Here is a 21,948-nt window from a genome sequence, read left to right on the forward strand (position 1 = left end):
GCAGGGCACTATCAGAAGGACCTACATACCACAGCATGGAGTCCAGAAGGGAACAGCAGAAGGGATGAGAGACCTGGAAGATGCAGTCAGTGAAATGCAGAAGGAAGAGCCAGAGTTGCTATCAGCAAATATTGAGAGGAGATATGAAAGGGCTATCAATATATAAAATCCGTCTCAGAAACTACTAGTGCAGACCAGCTTAAATTACAACACTTTTATTAGACAAGTAAAACCTTCAAATGTTACAGATAAAGAAGCAATGAGACAGTTTCACAGATTGGTAAGGAACATTTAAGACCATGGTAGACTAGGAAAAGTGGATGCTCATTTGTGCATAAAAATTTAAGAGCTCCATCCCTCCTTTCTCTTTTTTTCTGTTATGATAAATTGTTGCAAACATATTTTTGTGAAAATCCTTGCTTAGGATTTTTCCTGCTGAAGCTGAGAATTTTCAGCAACAAAATGTAAACAATGATTATCTGCTGCTGTGGAATGCAACAGGTCCACATGTGATTGGCCCATCTTGGATGTTTATAATTAATGGCGAATCAAGGACTGAGCTATCTTGGACAGAGACTGAGAGAGCTGCCTTTTGTTATCATTCTTTTCTTTTCTATTCTTAGCTAGCCATAAGAGGAAACCTTTCCTGCTATTTCTTTTTAGTATAGTTATAATGTAATATATATATCATAAAATAATAAATCAAGCATTCTGAACATGGAGTCAACATTCTCGTCTCTCCCCTCATCCAAGAACCCCTGTGAACACTGTCACAATAAATTTTTCTGTTTAAGAAGAGACACACACTTTTACTTAGAATCAGCCTTTTAATTCCCATTTAGTGAACCAACGCAGAATAAAAACTTATTTACATATTTTTCATACACACACAAAATATTTTAACTTAAACACAATTAAAACCTGTAAAAAGATTAAAATATCAAAAAGTATCAAATTAAATAAGGCCATCCACTGTACTAAGAGCTTTGAGCCATTTGGTTGTTTGCATTTGGCATGAAAGATGCTCGGAAGGTGAAAATTAAAAACACCTGTATGCAAGCCTATTTTAAGGTTTATGAAGCCTGAGAATTATACCAGTAGACCAGTATAAGATGCAATGCCATAAGCTCCATCATGATGGAAGTCTAGAATGAGACTCAAAGGTTTAAAACAGACCTGCACAGGGTGAATTTGGTTAGAAATTAGAAAATACTTTCTAAAGGTAAGATTCATTAGGCGTTGACAAAATGGCCTGAAAATTTATGAAATCTACATTGGCATTGGAGATATCAAGAATACTTTTTATGCCAATGTTTAGGTGTGAATTAAGTATAATTTCTCTTTCCTTCCTGCCCTTTTGCAGCATCTTTTGGGATCCCTACTTGACTGTTTAAGCTACTTGACTGTTTATGACAAACAACTATATTCACAATACATTCCCACCTCTCATCACAGTTGTTCTTTCAATGCATATGTTACAGAACTACAGCAGAAGAAATACAATTTACACTGTGCTTTCATCAGTCATAAACAGAGGAGGAAATTATGTTAATTCTGATGTTATGGGCAACACAAAGAGTTTCTGTGGTGCCTCAGTAGCAAAGAGAAGACATGGACCCGCAGCTCTGGAGCAGTTGCCTGGCTGAGGCCAGGACCTGGTCTTGCTTCAAACAGGGATCTGCGCCAGATGAGCTTGGACATCCTGTCCTACCTGTGCAATTCTGCCAGTCTGTGCTGGACATCAACAGGACACTTTCAGGGTACCTACAGGTCTGGATAAACTTTTTGGAACATGCTAAGGACTATATTCTCACAACTGAATATGATGAACACAGTTCTTGTGCCTACAGATGATGCTGGATGTGCGTGGTGGCTGGAGCTGCCTGGGTGTTGGTTGACACAACAGAGCTCCAGGTCTGTGTGAAAGCTCAGCAACCCTCCCAGGTACTAAATTTTGTGAGCAGATCTCTGTGTCTGGCTGGCAAGTTTGCTTGTTCCTGCTAGTAGAGAAAGCAAGAAGCACCCCATGCAAAATTAAATAGAATTTACACAGGAGAAAATTGCTTTCCTTTTCCTTAAGGATTCTTATGTATGCCAACACTTTAATTCTTTTCAAAATCAAGCCCAAGATTACCCCGCCTATTAAATTGTTGCCTGCTCATTTTCTTCAATATTGGTCACAAGACAATTGGATTCATGAGTTCCAATGTCACCACGGTATATGGCATTGTCAAACCCAGCTGTAAACATTTGTCGATCACGTCGTCTTTTATAGAAACAATACAATGTGAGGCCAGTGCCAGCCAGCAGAAGGAAGACCAGTACAAAAATCATCCCACCTAAACCACTGGATGATGAAGCAGCAGGAGCTTCGTTTCTGGATGCTGTAGAAGACAAAACGCAACAATTGCTACAGATGCCCAGAGAGTGCTGTTGCATACAACAAATATCTCTCTAAGTAAGAAACTGAGTTAAAACAAAAGTCCTGAACAATCATAATAGCAGTTAAAATTGATGCATGTTCCATCTAAATAATGCAAAATTTGGCTCAATCTCTTCTAAGGAACATTATGTTGTACTACATATACAACTTGTCAGGAAACAAAGACATCCAGTTTGAGAGAAGTGCTCTGATTTTAAACAGATTTAAAATAAAATAATCATAACAGTTAAGTGGGTATTTAAATGAAAATTTCTGGAGGAAATTCCACTTATAAATAATGAATGCCTATAAACCTATTGAAATTTCTGTTTATTTGGCTCAAAAGAAACCAACTTACCATTATTGCCAGATGAATCATGGGTTGGCTCAACTTCAGCAACTTCAAAATTAAGAAATATGTATATTATACAGCTTGAAAGCAAGAGTTCAATGAAATAAATTTGGCATACATAATTTTTGCTTTTTGTTCATAACACAAAGTTAAAATTTTTAAATTTTTACTTTTAAATAATCATAGAATCATAGAACGGTTTGGGTTGGAAAGAGCTTTAAAGATCATTGAATTCCAAGCCCCTGCCCTGGACAGGGACACCTTCCAGACACCAAGTTTCTCACCAACCCCTACCCAACCTTTCCAGAGCTGGGTATCTACAACTTCTCAGGACAACCTGTCCCAGTTGCTCATCACCTTCACATTAAAGAATTTCCTCCTAATATGCAATGTGAACATACTCATTTTTATTTTAAAGTCCCTTATCTTGTCACTACACGCTCTTGAAAAAGTCCCTCTCCAGCTCTCTTGTGGGCCCCCATTAGGAACTGGAAAGTGCTATAATTTATGTACCTATAAAGAGTTTTCCTGGACTCTTCTCCACTCCAGACTAAACAACCCCCGCTCCCCCAGCCTCTGCTCATATGGGAGATGCTCCAGCCCTCAGATCACCTTCAAAGTCCTTCTCTGTACCAAGCTGAGTAGGCTATTTTAAAAGTAGGTTATTTCAAATGGTTTAAAAATAATCTAGTTGAGTTTTTCTTGTGCTGGGGGCCCCAGAGCTGAACAAAGTATGTGCACATGAAAAAATATATGAAAATGTGTTTTGACAAATGATGCTGAATTCATGAAATATACTCACTAAAAACATTTGTAAGAGAAGAAAACCTCAAGACTAACTGTCGTCATTCATTGCTTTGACCACTTTTTATGTAAGGTAGATTGTGTTCAAAGTTTTTACTTTTCCACAGTGTAAGGCTTAACACTTCACACTAAAGAATTCCAGTTTTAACGTTAGCAAAAATGAAAAGCACAGTTGTACTCAGCACTTTAGCTGTATTATTAGGCAGATTCCTTTTCCTCCCTCCATTGCTTGGAGGGTATGATTCAGTTAATTGCCTGTTGATCTGACTGGCTGGGCCCTAAGAAGTTCATGGATGACTCCATTGCCAACCCACCAACATGTGAAGATCCATAGGCAGAATTACATTTGTGTGGTGGATCTGTTTGCCAGTAGCAAATGTGACCTATTCCACACTGTCTCCCAGCTGTTGTGTGCAAACATTGACCACGACAGCTGCATGTGTGCAGATTTACATCCTCCACATTTTATGAAGTACTGCTGGGGAAGTACTCGCCCCAGCCTGTGACACCCAGATTCCTTATCAGCTGTCATCTAAAACACCACAGGGCCACAAGTACCCATTACAATGAAGCATACCATGCTGTTTGGTTGTACTGACATGTCTCACTGTGCCCCTGTCAGCAGAGAAAGGAATTGGGCCCCACTGCCCACCCTCTGATGCTTTCTTCTTGCTCATCCAGCAGATCCCAGCACAATTCCCCATGGTAGCACTGTCCCCACCAGCAGCACCCACCTTCTCTCTGCAGGAGCTCAGTGACTTTGCACTGCTTCCCCTCAGCTTACCCATGAGGAGAGTATCTGCTTTTCTTCTCAGCACTCACTAGTTTAATCATCTACTCATCATCTACTGCTCCTTGCACTCTAACCATAATATCCATGAATCTTCTCTGCATTCTCAGCAGATTACTTGTTCTTCCCTACCCCAGGGCCCAGTAAATGCCCAGAAGTCAATGCTTTTAAACTGAGGGGAGGGAACAGTGACTCAGATTATTCTCCAACATTATTTCTCACCATTTTAAACAGAAACTACTCTTGTCTTTCATTCAGGTGCACATGCATCAGCATCAATGCATGAAGTGTACTCACTGCCTAAACACTGACGGCCTGATGTGCATCAACCACTTCTGTGTAAATAACTCAAAGCACAGAAATTCAAAACTTACTTTTGGGGATTTTGCAAATAAAATTCTGGTCAACAGAGCAGTAATAGGTCCTCCAGGTTCCACTTGAGACATCCATGTCAACACAGTGTTCATCAAAAAGTACTGTGGGCTCTCCTTTCTCCCAGTTGACATATTCTACTGCACTTCTGTCCATCCATATCCATTCTCCTAAAATCAAATGTATTACCTAGTGAGTGAATGAAGTGGAGAATAACTCCTAGTCTACTGCTCACAATGACAGATCAGATCAGATTTGGGATTTTTTAATTTATTAAATTGGTATCACAGAGCATCTGTTTCTCACTCTAAAGCACTTATTTCTCACTCTTTTAACACCCAGCACTTTTCAGGTGGGAGTGTACCAAATGCAAATGCTCACAAAATTTACTTCATTAGTATTCACAGCTGTCACTGACGTATGGACGACCTGTCCAGCTTCCCAGGGACCTTTAGCTGGAGCCTGCACCCAGGACTGTGCCTGGGAACCTTAAGGAAAGCAGAGCACCTGTAAAGCCAGTATCAGCAGTGCCAGCACACAGAATGCTCAGGAGAGTTTCTTTATGTGCATATTCAAGATCAGCAAATAACTACTTTATTAGAGCAGGATTAATTAATTATCTTTGCAAATTGAATTAGCTCTCTCTTTAATCATCTCATCTGCTGACTGTCATGCGTCTCTCATCAATTAGGAATAATAGCTATCTTCCCTGCCTCTGCACGTGTTTTTGTGGCAGCATATCCTGGTATATCCAGCTGCCTCAGTGCCACTTCCTCTGTCCCTCTCCTGCAGCTGCACCTCCCTCCCAGTGTGTTAGTAGTGCTCAGTATTCCCTCTGTTTACTCAGTATCTATTTTCATCCCAGTATGCATTGTGAAATAATTACCATCAATATTTTTGAACAATCCTATCCAAAACTTTCTGAAGTCACTTGCAAGTGGAGACAAGTAAAGTAAGAGAAAATTCATTTCAGCCGAATCTTCTATGGAAACCAGAGAGGCACCTAAAAATTCAATTAAAGATTACATACAATTTCAGTGAGATTTTTCATTATAAATTAATTATCTCAGTAAAAAATCATTACATGCTTCATGATCAGCATTGCCATACAGTAAAAATGCTTGATAATAAATTTAAACTAGTTGCAGCTTATAATTGATGCACACATTAAGTATTATAATTTGGTTCTGGATTAAAAAAACAAACATACAAACTGTAAAATATCCTTATTAAAAAAGAGCACGTACCCATTTGAATACACATCATGGAAGCATCAGGCCAACTTTCCTCAGAAGTGGTGTGAACATAGTAACAGTGCCCACGGAAGGGAATCCAGGACCTACCACGCTTCGGTTCAGGGCACTTCCCAGGAAGCTGAGGTGGCTCGCTAGGGATTAACTCTGTTAGGAAGAAACACAGGTTCAGTGGAGTTTTAAAACCTAAGGGAAATATTTACTCCTGGACCCCACATCAGCCCTACAAATATGACATTTATTCCAGGAAAAGGAATATCCCATAGATTCAACTCATTATAAAATACTGAATTAAGCTTGACAAACTAGTAATAAACTATCCTGGTTGGAGCTGGTTCTCCAGTCTGCTAAAGGAGGCTTACATAATTGCAATTGTCTTCAACACTCCAATTTTTACCTAAAATTTGTGAAACAGAATGAGGAATGAGTCAGCATACATAAGGGATCTCAACACAACTCTGTGGCTTTTGTCTAGCTAGTTTCTACAAAAGTCAGAGAAGTTGTCTATTCATGCCCTTGTGCATCATACAGCCTAATCAACATAAAAGCAGAATTTGTAGCCTATTGCATCACCTGATTAAAGCCAAAACAGAGCTTAAATTAGAATAAAATTTGTTGTGAATTATGATGCAGAAATTATTATTTTCATATATAATTTGTAACATGTTTGAAAATTACATGCAATATTTGAGCACTGATGTATTTGGGCAGAAACAACAAACTAATTCATTTGGATCCTACACTGGCAGAAGTTTTTTAACTCACAATATTTCAAAAGATACTTTTAAATGTGAAAGTATATCATTAATATATTTATAGTTAGGCTAAAGTTGATTGATTCTGTAGTTCTTGACAAACCATGGATGCACTATGGCATGTGGCATGAAATATTGCAGCTGTTTTTATGATGTGCATTTGTTGGCTGGTCTGTGAAATGATATGTCTGGAAATCACACAAGACAGACAGGATCAGACTGGATCTACTCCTTAAAAAAGTAAGAGTTTATCACAAGGCATACACAGTTTATTACAACCTTTGCATATGTGGAAAATCTAAATCCAAATAAAGACATTAACTCAAATTCCAACCTCCCAAAACACATTTGTCCAATTCAGAACTTACCATTGGATTGCTTACAGAGGGATGGAAATGTTTCATTGCAAGATGCTGTCTTCCAAAAACCATCCACATCTAAATAGACACAGGCCTTGTTTTTATTTGGTTCTCCACTGCCCCAGTTAAGATACCTGCTCCTCCTTCTATCTGACCATACATATTGGCCACCAGTCTAAATGCAAATCAAAATTATGATTATGTCACATACAAGAATTAGATTGGAAGAACATTAAGATTGCACTTGAATGCATGCAAAAGTTGGGGAAAAAATGAGAATCGTGGTTTCTTGCACAAGATTATGTAATGAATATATAGGAAACTGTTCCATACTCCCACTCTCCACAGCAGGTGGTAGGTGAGCCACATCTGTGGTCCTACAGATGTTTAGCATGCAGCCTACATTATTCAATTCTCACCATTTGTCTCATGCCCTAAGTGGGCAAAGGGTCTTGAGGTAATAAATGTGAATATACAGATGAAGATTTCTTCAAATAAGTCCACATATACATACAGATCAAATAAAGATTGCAGAGAAACTATTCCTCTAACATAGGCTTCTCTAGGTATTTAGAAAGCAAAGAGGAAAATCTGAGGTTTCACTGAAGAGAGAAAACTAATGAGGCTTTCCTTGGGGCTGAACCACAGAACTCTGCCACCCATATTAACAGGGCTTGTGGTCAGTTTGTGGGTCTTGCATGGGCCAACTACCAGAGATGAGCTAAGCATGTATTTTGTCAGTGGATTTCACCAGTGTTTGTGGAGGATAACTGACATTAGTCACACCCATGGCTTCTGCTACCCCATCCTGTGCATCCTAGATCCTTCCTACCATCGTGTTCTTTGTGCCATTTCCTTTCCTGTCTGCTTTGAGACCCTTGGCCATGTTTCATTCCAGATTCCTGACTAATCCCAGTTCCCCAGTGCTCTCACTAAGGTGCAGCACCTGTGTCCCACCAAGCTCTTGCTCCCATCTCAGACCTGTGTCCCACCAAGCTCTTGCTCTACCTCTCTCCACGTGATTTCTGCTCAGCTTCAATTCCAAAAATATCTAGCTACACTTTATTTATCTATGTTCTTTTTTTACATGCCTCTGTAGATGCTTCCCATTTCAGATCTTTCCACTCTTAGCTGAGTTTGTTGGCAGTTTTACACAAGGCACCAGCTGCAGCTCCAAAAGCCAGCCTAAGGAGTCCTCATTGCCAGAGCCCTGCTCTTTCCACTATTGCCCAGCATGAACTCTTGTACTGCTGGGCTGTGAATTGAAACAAAAACTTGAACTCACAAAGAAAGAACTATTTTTATCCCATTTTTTTCCTTTGGTGTGCTCCACAGTGTACCTTCAGAAAGCACTGCTCCACCACAGGAACATGTGGTAGACCATGGAAGAGGAAGTGAGAGCTTCATTGCTGCTTTTATCACTGAAGCCACTCAGGTCTTTGAAGTGTGGGCTGTGGCAGTTCTTGTTTACACAATGGACAAACATCTAGATGTGTAACACCCCTCAAGTGGAGGGAAGTCAGGAACCTCTGCAAGATTTTGATTCCTGTCACACATCCATGGATCTGACCAATAGTTCATCTAAGGCAATGCTATGACTGTCACAAGCAATTGGGTTGGACTCACTATGTTGCTGTTAAGGCCAATCCATACAGGCTCCCCGTGCTTTAGTATTTGTAACCACAGGAAAGATTCAGCATAAGGATCCAGGATACTGGCCAGTTCTGCAGACTGGTCCCTGCAGTTCTTCTCTGCTTTTTCCCAGCTCATTTTGTAGTTGATGACTTCGTAGCGGTCATCACCATAACTGTTAAAGCCAAACGCCGGATCTGTGGGTTGCGAGTGCGGCAGTTTGGGGTCTGTAACAAGCAAAAGAACCCAAAAATCTGTATTGGCTCAGACTCATAACCCTGAGAGAAGATCTAGTATACTGGAATTAAGTGAAACTGCAATAACAAATTAAAATATATCCAAAAATCCCTGCAGTGATGAAAGCTACATGTTCATGAACTGTGACAAAATTTTCTAATACTTGTCAGAATCACTTTTTACCGCTATCATCATGCCCAGAAATACACCTTTTAAGCACAGACCTACCTAAATCATATTGTACCATATGCAGGGCATTAAAGGGAACAATTCCTTCAATTTTTCCATTATATAAATATTGGCATTTGTTGTATTTCTTACAAGGAACAGGGTATGATAAACACAGCATGAGCAAGCAGAGGGATGTGACTGCTGCTGCTGAAATTGTCTGAGAAAGAATGTAAAGGAAATCAAGCAGGGCAGTTTTAAAAAAATAAAGAACTTGCAGTGTTTTTAGTATACCATTAAAAATTCCAGTTTTGAAGATGTAAAGACAATTCACTCAGCCACCTTTGATTGCTAAAAGTAGTAAACTACATGATGATACATAGTTCTATTTTGTTGTTGTTCTTGATGTTGTTATTTGCTGGTCTAGTTTTTGAAATAGAAAAAAATTAAGAGATTTTCTCCAAAGAAATAAAATGTGTGATCATCTTGTTAAAACGGCCAATAATGCATGTGATACTGTCATTAATTTCAATTAGGTTAGGGCAGAATTACAGGAAAGTCACTTTTAGCATCAGTTTGAAATTACCACAATAAATCAGGTCTATTAGAAAGTGTGAAAGAAAACTTACCAGAACTTTTTTGGCAGATGTAACTTTTGCTTGCTTTACACCCTTCATCCTTCCATTTCCCTGCCTGTTCAATAGGGTTCTTCATCAAAAAGACGCAATCATCCTCCAAGACAAGTGAGATTAACAAGAAAAAAATGTGGGTAGGTAGGAAGCATTCCTGTTTCTGGATACACAGACTCATGCATCACATACAAGCACATACAGAGGAATAATATGAAGTTCATAAAACTCATAAACCAATGGTCAGACACATTGTATGGCAATAAGCCTATGCAACTCAGCCCCAGGCAAGTCTGCCCTTGGATGATGGAGGGAGTTGCAAAGCAGAGCACAGAGGCAGGAGGATGTGTCTGGGCCTCCTGGGTGTACGTGGCTCTGTGCGTGGCCCTGAATGTGTGTGCCTGTGTGGGGGTTCCATGTGTGTGCTGGGGCTGGCCCACAGGTCTGCTGCTGTTTTCCTGGAAGTTGTGGGGAATTTCTCCTCATCACTGAAGCTTACCTGGAGGGCTGAATTCCTCCTTCTGCCCCAGTTCAGGACTAGGAAGCAAAGTGGTCATCACAGTGCAGTAATGTAGAGGCAGTTTCTCCTTTTGTTGAAGAAACTCCCACACCCTTTCTGCTGCACTTCAGACCCTTTACCCTTCTCCTCTCCTCCCACAGCATGAAAAGATTGGCCTCCTGCAGGAGGAGGCAGTAGCTGTCCCCCCCTTGCCTCAGTTTAACCTTGTGCTACCTCCAAACCCCCTTCTGGCACAAGCCCAGGTCTTGTCTGCAAGAGGCAGAAGTTGTCTGTCCAGTGATTTCTGGAGGGGAATGGTCACAGCCTTCTGCAGGAAGCACAGGCATGTGTGAGATGGGGAAGCCCTGGAGACTCCAAAACCCAGCTCTAGCCTGGTGATAGCTGGACCTCAAGAACCTTTTTCCATTTTAACTGAATGTGAAGCAATATTCTTAATGAAAAGAGAGAAACTTGGTAGAGCTAGCGCAGGGGTATAGAAACAATAGTATTGGGCAGTATTTTACCTTGGCTATTTCACAATTACTGAGTAACACTATGTTTTGTCTTATAATTACACACAAAAGGTATAGAGATGCCAGAAGTTTCAATGCATAGAGAAAGGATTTTTTCAAAATGAAGATTAGGGGAAGATAAAAATTAGAAAGGAAAACCCAGACTCCCTCTTTTGAGTATTTCATTCAATGCATTTATCTTGACAGGCCCAGTGCCAAGAAATGTCAATGCATGTAATTATCTGAGTATTTTCATCAAATCTAAATAACACTAACTGCATCCCAAAATTATATAGTTTATGCTATGGTTAATTTGAATATCCCAATGAATCATGGTAAAGTGAGGGAAATTGCTCACATGTCTGAGTTTTGCACAATTCTTCCAAACCTCTGTCTGGGCTCATACAGAGCCAGGACAAATACAGAAGCTGAAAAAAAGTGTGTATATACATCTTCTACACTGATACTCTGCTTTTAAAAAGCAATGAGACAAGTAAAAATCTTTGTAAAGGAAAAGACAGATATACAATTGTAGCTGTATACATTTTGCTCATCTACCAAAGCTGTAATGTTTAAGTGACAAACAGAAATTGATGCTTACCATGCTATAATAACTTCGGGAACCTTTGGCCCAGTTTGTATAGTCTACTGGGCTTCCATCTGTCCACAAGTATGTGTGCTCCTGATTTATGTCGTTCAGCCCAATCCAAGCATCAGTTGCAGCATTTTTTAAGAGGGACATAAGGAAAGCTGAAGGGAAAAAAGAAAAATGGTATAAGGAAGGAAACTGGATGCACTCTTCCCCAGTGCTACACACTTTGGAGTGCCTGAAACCAGGATGATGAGTTTTTTCTTAATTATAAGGTGCCAATCTCATGACAAAAATAAAATTTATATATATTAATGGATATTTAACATTGGTCATATGAAGTTAAAATTGGAAAAAAGAGTATACAAATTCAAGGATCGGAAAATTTTTAATGAAACAGGAATTTATTTGTACATTCCTCTATGTTGCTCCTCATCTGAGGAAGCATGGAAAATGTTCTAATATATTACAGAAATTAACATGACTACACTAAGCCTTGGCACATAGAAATTGAGTCCACTGAGTGTGCACTCCCTCTCTTTCTTTGGTTAATTCTTTTTTATCCTGATGTAATAACTTAATTTCTAAACAGGCATAACACAAAATAAACCTTACTTAGTAACCAAGTATGTATTTACCAAGTATGTATGAATTTATGGAATACCAGATTCTGCTCTCCTTAATTCCTACCAAGACTGTCTTTCCACTGAAATAATCTCCTTCCTCTGCTACAAAAAAAGACATTTAAAACACTAGCACTGATGGAGTGAGGTAGGAGATCCACGTGCATCCCTCAGGACCTGAGGCGGCACATCTCCCAAGCAAACATGAGGCCTCTTAAAACATTTGCAACATGCTGAGCAGCAAGAGCAGCAGGTGCTGAGGTGCAGCAGAACAAGGGGAACAGTGGGAGGCTGGGACTCCAGCACTGGAGCCCTCTGCTGCCTGAGGATGTGTCCTCCACTGGCACCCACAGCATCTGCTCAGCAGCTACGTGCCCAGTGATTTGGGTTTGGATATTACTCCTTTTCTGTGCCATTTGGGCATAGAATCATAGAATCATAGATTCTACCAGAGGTGGAATCTATGAGGTGACGTTCCGCCAGAGATGGATGTCACCTCAAGGATCAGCTAGCTTCTTTAAAAAAAAGGGGGGGACATTTAATTATATGACAAGACTCTAATTAAAAAAAAAATAATATTTCAGGAGTATGTCCTATATTAACCTCCAAACTATGACTTTAGGATTTAATCAAGACACTAAAACCTGTGCAAGCATTTTTCCAAAGGTGCAATTTCTCATTCAGCATAAATTTGTATTGATATGGAATAAATAACTGCATATATGGCAGAAGCTCTAACATATTTTTAAATCTTTTTATCAGAAATTAATGATGTGTCATCATTGTCAAAACATTGGTACATTATACCTTGCTCTTCCTTTTTTGATATAGTAGCCAGATTTCCTCCAAGATCAATGCAGTTGTTTCGTGCAGCATGCCATGTCAATGTCTCATTTTCATTAAAGCCAAAGACTTTAAAACACTGAAAAAGAGAAGTGTGCCAAATCTGAATCTAGATGCTGTTTTAATTTCTGATGAAAACATCTCTGTTTGTAGCAAACAAAATAAACTGAATATTTTATGTTAAAGGGGAGGTTGCATTAAACCTTCTGAGCATAATTCTGGCATGTGACCATGAGAAGAATGTTGAAGAAGACTTCAGAAAAGAAAAAGGATAAGATGTGTTATTGAAGCCAAGTATCTCATCTTCTGCTGTCCTATTTGTCAAACAGGATTTGGTTCTCACACGAAAATCACAGAAAGAAAATTATTCTGACATTGTAAATAAAACCATGAATTTATCATTTCTTGTAATATGATCTTATGAGGTTTAAGTCATTAGACAGCTTTGTCAGAGTCATGCAACCCAAATGTGCTACCTAAAGCATGCAACTGAAAAGTCAAGCAGTTAGTTTGTGGAAAATTGTGGAAAATGGAAGGTGGGCAGAAGTGGTATATAAATACTTAGTGAAGAGTCCAGCGAAAAAGACCATGAAGCTCCTCTTCCTGGAGAAGAGGACCAGAGAGAGATTTTAACTTGAGATAGCAGCATGAAATGGAAGACACTGCATTTGTGACCTTTCCTCAGGACTGGGAGAGAGAAGGGAAAGGAAGACAACAGCCAGTGATCTCAAACACAGGATCTCTATCAAGCTGAAATATTTTTGCTCAACCAAATTTGTGATAACTAAAAACCCTGCTAAAACTGAAAAATTGATTCAAAGATTTTTTTCATTCTGCTCTGTTAAAAATACAATATATTGGCATTTCATACTGCACCTTGTTATCAAAGAGGAGCCAGTCTTCCGTACACCCACCCTTTGGTGGTGGTGAGGTGGGAGCAACAGTTGGACGAACAGTGTTGTTAAGCCTTTCACAGATGAATAACTCAACACTGCCACAGTTGATATCATTCCATGTACCTGAAAGCAAATTAGAATTAGAACAAAACAAAACAAAATGCAAACAAGACTGAAATTAAAAGTGTCCTTTCCTAAAGAAAATCTATTGTAGGAAGCAAAACTGGTTGCAGCATTTGTGTTTCTCTCCCCTAGGAACAATAACTTGTTGTATGTCCGTTTCTTCAAAATATTCACGTTTCCAGCAAAATTTAGAATATAAATAATTTGTCTAGAAACAGAGATATTTCAATATTTCAAAACCATTGCATTAACAGAGGGGAGTTTTAGGTCAAATACTTAAATCCTTTGAGATCTGTAAAGTCTCTGGAATCGCTCTGTCTATATATAAGGCACTCAAGTCCAGGGTACCTTCCTACCTGAGCTTCTCACACTCCTAGAGTTTTCTGGTATATTTTCTGCCTATTGGAGTGAGGTTTAAGACAATAACATTAACATCATCATCCCCATTTTACAGATCAGGAATGAATAAGAAAATTAGATATGTTTCATTGGCTGCAGACATTTACAAGTAACTACCTACAGCAGAATTTTCCACCCCTAATGTTTAATAGAGATATTGCCATTTTAATTCAGAAAAGTTAAGGATATGACTCATCATATCTGAAAGAAGGTTTCCCAAACAGGACATAATATTTACTCCCCAAAAGTGTCCATATCCTTCCATTCACCTCTAAGAGAACCTTGGAAAATCACCTCAGCTATAGATTTTGAGACCAGAAATGTTTAAAAGTAGAAGAGATTTACTGATCCAAAAAAAAGACTAAGTTCTTGGCTAGTATAAACACAATTGCTTCCAGTTCTCTGTATTAATGGATATTAAAGAATATTAAATTTTCTTTTAATTAAAATCTTGTATAACATTGCTTAAAAATAATAATCCAAGCCATGGCCAAACCCTCAATTTTTAGGAACTGCACAAATGAAAGCAGATAGTTAATATCCTGGGGAGGTGGGCATAAAATGGACAGAGGTAAGAGGAGAAAAAATACTGACTCTATCTGCCAACTGTCTGATACTTACCTGATTTATTCACTTAGAAATTTTCTTACAAAATTGCAGGTGTTAGCTACATAGAGTTCCATTTTTTTTAAAGTATCTATATAATGAAGAGACTACAATTCATTTTCCTTTGCTTTTTGAACATTATGAAACATCAGCCTGCTCAGTATGATAACCCACCCAGCCCTGCCCACACAGCCCTCCCAGGCCTAAGGCACATTCTGCAGATTGAATGTTGTTACAGCACCCACCTGTATGGGTATACATGACCACACAGTTTTCATCATTATTTGCAAAGTTGGGTTCATTTGGAGCCCAGGCAACATAGTTCACTGATGTTCCATCCATCCACCTGAAAGAAGTAATTTGAGGGAATTATAATTCTAAGTTGAATTAGTCAATATTTCTTTGCAAAGGATACATTTGAGTTTTGTATTGTAAGTTTTGTGTGTCATAGCTTAAAAACACATGTTTTTCTCTGTTAAAAGGAAACCAAGACCTTCCAATATTTTCATATCAACTGCCTACAGTGTTGACTCAGACCAGGTCTGAACAAATCATCTTCACTGGTGGTCCCAACTTGTCTTGGTCTCTAAACACTGATAGAGTGCTGGAAATGCACAAGTCAAGGACTTGACCTGGATTTCTCTGGAGCACAGAAACAGACACTTGAGCTTATTTTCCTGGGTGAAAAGCAATAATATAAATTCTTGTAGGATAAGAAAGGGTCTTGAACCATATACTGGGAGTCCCTTGGAAGCATTTTGTTAAGCATAGGAAATCTTTAATGTTATTTACCTATTTGCTCTTTTTTCCAATTATGCATCAATTGATTCTTAGTTTGATGATTCACAAGTTTATTTACAAAAAGCGGCCAAGAAAAAAGTGAAAAGGCCTCAGTGTGCTGGAAGTCAAGTGATGAATCAGACAAGACTGACAATCTTCAGGCAGTAACACCTCCTGGACAATTCAATGTTTTTCCAATTTTGGAGACTGAGTAAGTACTTGCATGCTTTTGGAAGTAAATTACAGATTAGGAGTCCACCTGGATGCCTAGCTGCTTGCAAACCTCCTGAGTCAAATTAGAAAAACCAGGAGAAAGAATACACAGCAAATAGTGGCACCTTCATCCAACAGGGAAGAGAATGAAACTAGTGAGGGAACAAGGGAGGACTGGAAAACAACAATCATCTGAGCAGTGAATGTGATGTAGAAAGCAGAATCTCCAGGAGCTGAGACTAAAGAGTTGGTTTGCCAACAAAGACAACCTGTGACAACAGAAGAAAGACTAAAATGAAGAGGCTGAGACTCATCTGACCAAGCTTTGAATCCCAGAATAATGCACTAGAAAAAGTTGCAGTGGAAGAGAAGAATGCCACAGGAGACGTGTCTGCAACACATCCAAGGCTCCAGGGGACGTTTAAGATAATTCCAGCGCCCTTTGTTTCCAAAAACGTTTGTAGAGGAGTAGCGACTCCATGTCACCTGAAGCTGTCCTGCCCTGAACTCTGAGAGTAAAACCATCTGAAAAACCAAACAAGAGCTCTCCAGGATTGATATTTCACCTCTAAAAACTACTTTGGTGCTTCTCACTGCAGGTTTCTAGGGTTCTTTTTCTTTGATCATTTCAATGTTAAGTAATGCCTACAAGTAGTGTCTGGAATATGCTGAAGACCTCCAACCAAATAAAAGAGGATGAAGCCTCACTTACCATGATACAACAACTCGGCCTCAGAACATGAAAGCAGGGTAAAGAACCAAAAGAGGTAAAAATTGATAGTGGAAATATGCTGCGTGAAGTGCTTTGCTGAGGAGCAGAATCCCATTTGAAAACCTTATGTGAGGACATAAACCTGTCTACAGGTTGTGTTAGTCATTGGATCTCAATTGTCTCCTAGAGCCAACCTTGTTAAATGTGAATACATTATGAGTCTGACAAAATTAATTTGTTTTTGCTTACCGGAATGTTCTGTCAAGGCTCACACTTAAGCCAATGTAGAAGTTGTTCCCCCAGTCTTTATAGAAAATCTAAAACAAACAAACAAATTTATTTAGCTGTAATAAAACAGATTTCAAATAAAATTTAAAAAAAGTTCCAAAAATGCTGTAGTTTCTGTTGCTCAATTGCATAGTATGTAATGTGCAGGGATTTGCTGGAATTATGTGCCCAAACTGCAAAATGCAAAATTTTCTGCTAATTTTCAGTATATAACTAGGGGAAATTTAAAAAAAAAAACAAACAAAACAAAACAAAAAAAAAAGTGCAAATTCTCTTAAAAAGAAATGGAGAGAAAAAGCTACGTTAAAAAGGCGAGAATGACCTCTTAAGCAGGCTTATAGTAATATTTTTGAGAGTTTCAGGAAAACATTGTGAGAATTTGCTGAAAGGCTCCCAGTTAATCATGGGGGTTTGTACTTAGTCATGTGGGGAAAGAATGTAATAAAATTTGATTTTATTTTATTCCAAAGCAGTATATCATCACCAGGCCATTCCTTTGCTATAAGACAATATCCTAACTTAAACTTTTTGCTGCCAATATGAGATCTACTTTGACAAAGAGCTGTTATTGAATTCTGTGAAAAGAATGAGTTAAAAAAAACATAATTAGTAATTGCAGCTTTCAGTTAAACAGAGCAAAGTCTTCGAAAGTTGCACCCTGAGAATTTGTCTATGTATAGCAAGTTATTAAAATAATTATTATAATAAAGCTTTTAAGTAGACAAGCCGATGAAAGGATGAAAGGTGGACTGATTTTTTTTTTTTTTTATGATGGGGACAACTTTCTAATATTTCCCAAACCAGATAAAATATGTGCCTCAGTTCATCGAAAATGGTGCATTTTTCAAACAAACATGTTTCTTACATATTTCCAAAGAAAATTTTTTTCAGTTTCACTCTCAATAACAACAAGGTCACCACCATTCTTCTTGCAAAAGTCTCTGGCTCTTTCCATAGACTTCGCTTCTCTGCTGAAGTAGTATTCCTTGTGTTTGTACATTATCCAGTCATCTTCACCAACAGTATATTCATGATCTGCAAATGAAAACATAAATTACCTATAATAGAAATTAACTTCATTACATGTTAATTAAATTGTTTTCATTGGATGCACAAGACTTACTGAATGTGGAATTAGGCTCTGGTTTCGGTGAGGTTCCTGCAATATAAATCAATATTTTAGTATATTATGTTTCTCAGCTCTCTCTCAATTATATTTACACAGTAATCAGCATTTTAATTACAAATAATCCTAAGGATTACTCAGTATATGCTTATTTTTGTCACAGAATTTCTCAGAATATCTGTAAAAAAAGGGCTACATTCAGCAAACAACATGTTAGAGCTCATCATAAGTTAAGCTTACAGAAACTGCCCAACTTTAGGCTGTTGTGTTTCTCTTCCCCAACATACTGTATATACCTTCTAAACCTGCTGGTATATTTCATGGATTAATCAATAGTTTTCAACTGCCTAAACTGAAATTATATATATAAACTGTTTTATTGTGATTGATGGCACAGCTGTCTCTAACACATGTAGACAGTGTGATCTGACCTGGGAAGGATGTTCTCATCTACCTAAAAGTTGCTAAACAAAGTTATCTTACCTTTTTTAATTTGGCAAGCAAAGTCCAGCATGTGTTCACAAAATAAATCATTCCAGTTCATATTGAGATAGCCAGTAAACACACCACATTTTTCATTCCCATCATAATTGTTTGGTTCTCCATGTGACCATTTCTCAAAATTTACCTGTAGGGAAAACACAGCTTTGTTACTATTTTCTTTTTAAGAAGATACAATCATTCTGTTAAAGAAGGATGTATTTCATTTGATTTCATGGTTCATCTTGTTTTGTAATGCCAGACCTTTTAAGGAGAAGTGCATGACACTTGAATAGAACAATCATTAATCTATGTGTTTATAAGCCATGTTAGTAAATCATAAGTTCTTGCCCCATTTGTTACCAGGAGAGTTGATGTTCTCCTGTCAAGCTCTAAAGAGGAACCCTTCTGGGTTGTTTGTCCTGCTCAGATGTTCCAACCCAAGACAATCCATTGGTTCCAACCCAAGACAATCCATTGGTGCTGCCATGGCCTTGGGCCTGGCAGATCTTGATTCACTTAAGACAAAGAGGGCAGCAAAGCTGAGCTGGTGTAGATGTACAAAATTATTTATTACAGCAAATGATGAATGGGAATATAGAGATTAGACCAATCAGACTTGCTTGAAACAGGCGCTAGACTCCATCACCTTTCATTACTGTAAATGCTGTACTTTTATCTACAACTATGAACTATTAGAAGATTTTACACTAATTCCTACAAAGGAATCAGGTGCTAAAGACTTAAGGTTACCTGTATTTTATATAGGAATTATGAGAGCTTTCTACCAAGAGAGACAAAAAAGAAAGAGTCAAAAAGCTAGAATAACAAATTATTTACTCACTGGTGAGCCATCACTCCATGTAAATCCACTGTCAGAGTCCAAGGCACTTAAACCCATCCAGTAAGAATAGTGAATATAACCTCTGTCTCTGAATGATTACAAATAGAGAGAATCAGACACACCATGAAACAGAGAAGGGTAATGTACAGCTTTATATTACTGTCAGCACACATGATACTCTAAGTATAATTTGAGATAATCATATAAAGTAATCATTCAATTGTCATGGGGGGAAAAACAGCCTGGCACTACATGTGCCAGGAAGCAGTGAAACACAGAACTTTATGGGAAAGATCACAAAAGCCATGAGTGCACAAAAACTGAGTTAAAAGAAAATATATTTAAAGGTCTTGGTTCCACTAAGTAGCTTAGGCATTCAAATTCAGACCTGCCTGCATTCATGGATTTGATTTAAACATGTATACAAGCATATCAATAGGTCAGACTTTTCATAGTCTTCCAATTTTCCCCCTTACTTAAGGTAGGAAACCAACACAAAACATTCTTTTAATCAAGAGTATTTTATCTACTGATCAGCTACAAATGAGATAAGATAATCTGTTTTATCTCTTTGAATTAACTTCAGTTAAAATCAATTTTGATGATTCTTCTTTCAATTTTGTCTATGTTTGGGCAACTTTAGTGCATAGCACCAGCTTCCCAGAGGTGTGTCAAGAAAACTTTTTTACTCACCTCTTTTTACCCATTTTTTTCCTGCCACCATTTACACCATCTTTGTAAAGCAGAAACTGGTCATCAGAAATCCTTCATGTCTTTAAGAGTGGCATTTTTAAAATTTTTTTCTTCTTCTACTTAAATGATGGACTTTGCAGATACTTACAGTCTAGCTATCAGGTTTTGTTCTTCTTCACTGTGGATGCATGCAAGATCTCCTCCAATAGTTCTGCAAAAATCTCTTGCTTCAAACCACGTTTGCATTTTTTCCCTTCCTCCGTGAAAAATCTATAGAAAGCGGGCAATTAAATACTGTATTGGATATTACAGATATTTAAAAACACAAATATGATCTTCTGTCTTGCTTCTGATTTTCTGGTCTCATTCTATTACTGACTATTTAATTGTTTTACCATTCGACCTATGGTTGTCTATCAAATTTGATTATTGCTTTTCGTGTCATCGCAGAGTTCCTGTGATTTCAAACATCATACACAAACAACGTTTTCCAGCATTTCCCAGCCATACCTCTTGGGGATGGCTGGAGACATGTTACCACAGACTGTCAAATAGGCAGGGTAAAATCTACCGTCCATGCATGAACAAAATATATTCTTATTTAAATGGCAAACACTTGCATTCAGAAATGAAACACCTACTTTGAAGCAGAAGCTGCTCTTAGAAACAGACTGCCATCCCTCTGGGCAAAACAGGAGAGGGGATGTTGTTGGAGGAGGAGGAGGGGGAGTGATTCCCTCCACCAGCTGCTTGCAGAGAAATGTGTTTGTCTCTTCACAGTTCAAAATATCCCATAATCCAGCTGAACGTCCTGTTGCCATGGCCACGCAGCCTGTCTCCTCTCCTTCATGAGACATAAAGTTGTTAAATCTTATTGATAACTACATCTCAAAATATCTGCTGCTTATTTAAGAGTAACCTGTTCCCTCTGTGTTTGGATACCAGTAGTTCACAATAGCTCATATTCCTTCCTATTAATCATTAAAAGATTTTTGTAATGTAACTTTATTTTATGTTATGCTAGGAGTTACTTAAAAATACCCATCAAACAACAAAAAACCTAATGATACCAACAGACATGCAGTTCCAAGTGATCTTCTAGCAAGAGTTACCACAATCCCTGATCTATCTCTTTTGCATAAATAGAAAGCAGCATTACCCTTTCTGCTGCTTTATGACAGAGAGTTTCTAAACCACTTTTTAGCTTTCAAACCCTCACCTTGTCATTCCCCAGAGCAGGACCTCAATGGCCCCTATGGCACTTACCAGGCATTCCCACATTCCAGTGAGTGAAGCTGACGGGATCTCCATTATCCCACTTGAATGTCCCCTGTTCTTCCACATCTGAAAGACCAATCCAGAAGTATTTTTCTGGTTTGAATCCAATTATGGAGGTCAGAAAAGCTTGTTCATATCTGCAAAGAGTAAACACCAAACTGTTGTATCACATTTTATCAGAATTTATTTATTGAAAACAGCAGAGGGGATGTTGTTGGACGTTGGATGTTCAAACAGTACATGGTAGCAAATCTGGTAAATTTAAGGTGACTTGTCAATATATACGAAATGAAGCAAGGGTAATTGTCTTCATTTAATAGTTCTAATTATCATACAAAATAATTTTTCCCTCATATTTTCCAATGTAAACTATATCTAGAATTTAAGATGATTCTATTTACCTTTTATACTGTGCAATGAACACAAGACAATACTTAAGGTAATGCATATATTTCTCATTCTGTATAAATAAGAGCTACAGTATTTTACTGAGATGTATGATAAGTTCTAGATCTTTAAATATTGTTACTGTGGGGGGAAAAAATCTATTTTTATTCAAAAATTCTTCCAGATCTGGCTGTTGCAAAGAAATAAATAAAAGGCTGAAAAGCTTGAACCCAAGAGAAATAAATAGTTCCATGTTTATCTGTCTATTTTAATTCAAAAAGTTT

General features: G+C 38.1%; 1 protein-coding gene across 1 annotated transcript in view; it reads right to left on the reverse strand.

Moving 5' to 3' along the window:
- Positions 1–199: 199 nt before the first annotated feature.
- LOC134415081 (macrophage mannose receptor 1-like) overlaps positions 200–21,948 on the reverse strand; it is a 31,255-nt gene continuing 9,506 nt past the window's right edge. The window contains exons 11-30 of the mRNA XM_063150394.1: positions 21,266–21,414; positions 20,641–20,843; positions 20,148–20,269; positions 19,307–19,394; positions 18,466–18,610; positions 17,980–18,015; positions 17,722–17,891; positions 16,818–16,885; positions 15,109–15,209; positions 13,716–13,858; positions 12,804–12,918; positions 11,386–11,534; positions 9,774–9,876; positions 8,734–8,966; positions 7,117–7,282; positions 5,988–6,140; positions 5,627–5,743; positions 4,743–4,910; positions 2,781–2,822; positions 200–2,384 (exon numbers count right to left, since the gene is read on the reverse strand). Coding sequence (XP_063006464.1) covers positions 2,143–2,384; positions 2,781–2,822; positions 4,743–4,910; positions 5,627–5,743; positions 5,988–6,140; positions 7,117–7,282; positions 8,734–8,966; positions 9,774–9,876; positions 11,386–11,534; positions 12,804–12,918; positions 13,716–13,858; positions 15,109–15,209; positions 16,818–16,885; positions 17,722–17,891; positions 17,980–18,015; positions 18,466–18,610; positions 19,307–19,394; positions 20,148–20,269; positions 20,641–20,843; positions 21,266–21,414 — 2,713 coding nt within the window. The 3' untranslated portion in view covers positions 200–2,142. The remainder of the gene's footprint in view (positions 2,385–2,780; positions 2,823–4,742; positions 4,911–5,626; positions 5,744–5,987; positions 6,141–7,116; positions 7,283–8,733; positions 8,967–9,773; positions 9,877–11,385; positions 11,535–12,803; positions 12,919–13,715; positions 13,859–15,108; positions 15,210–16,817; positions 16,886–17,721; positions 17,892–17,979; positions 18,016–18,465; positions 18,611–19,306; positions 19,395–20,147; positions 20,270–20,640; positions 20,844–21,265; positions 21,415–21,948) is intronic.

This window comes from Melospiza melodia, chromosome 1 (assembly GCF_035770615.1).
Source record: "Melospiza melodia melodia isolate bMelMel2 chromosome 1, bMelMel2.pri, whole genome shotgun sequence".
NCBI classification, from domain to species: domain Eukaryota; kingdom Metazoa; phylum Chordata; class Aves; order Passeriformes; family Passerellidae; genus Melospiza; species Melospiza melodia.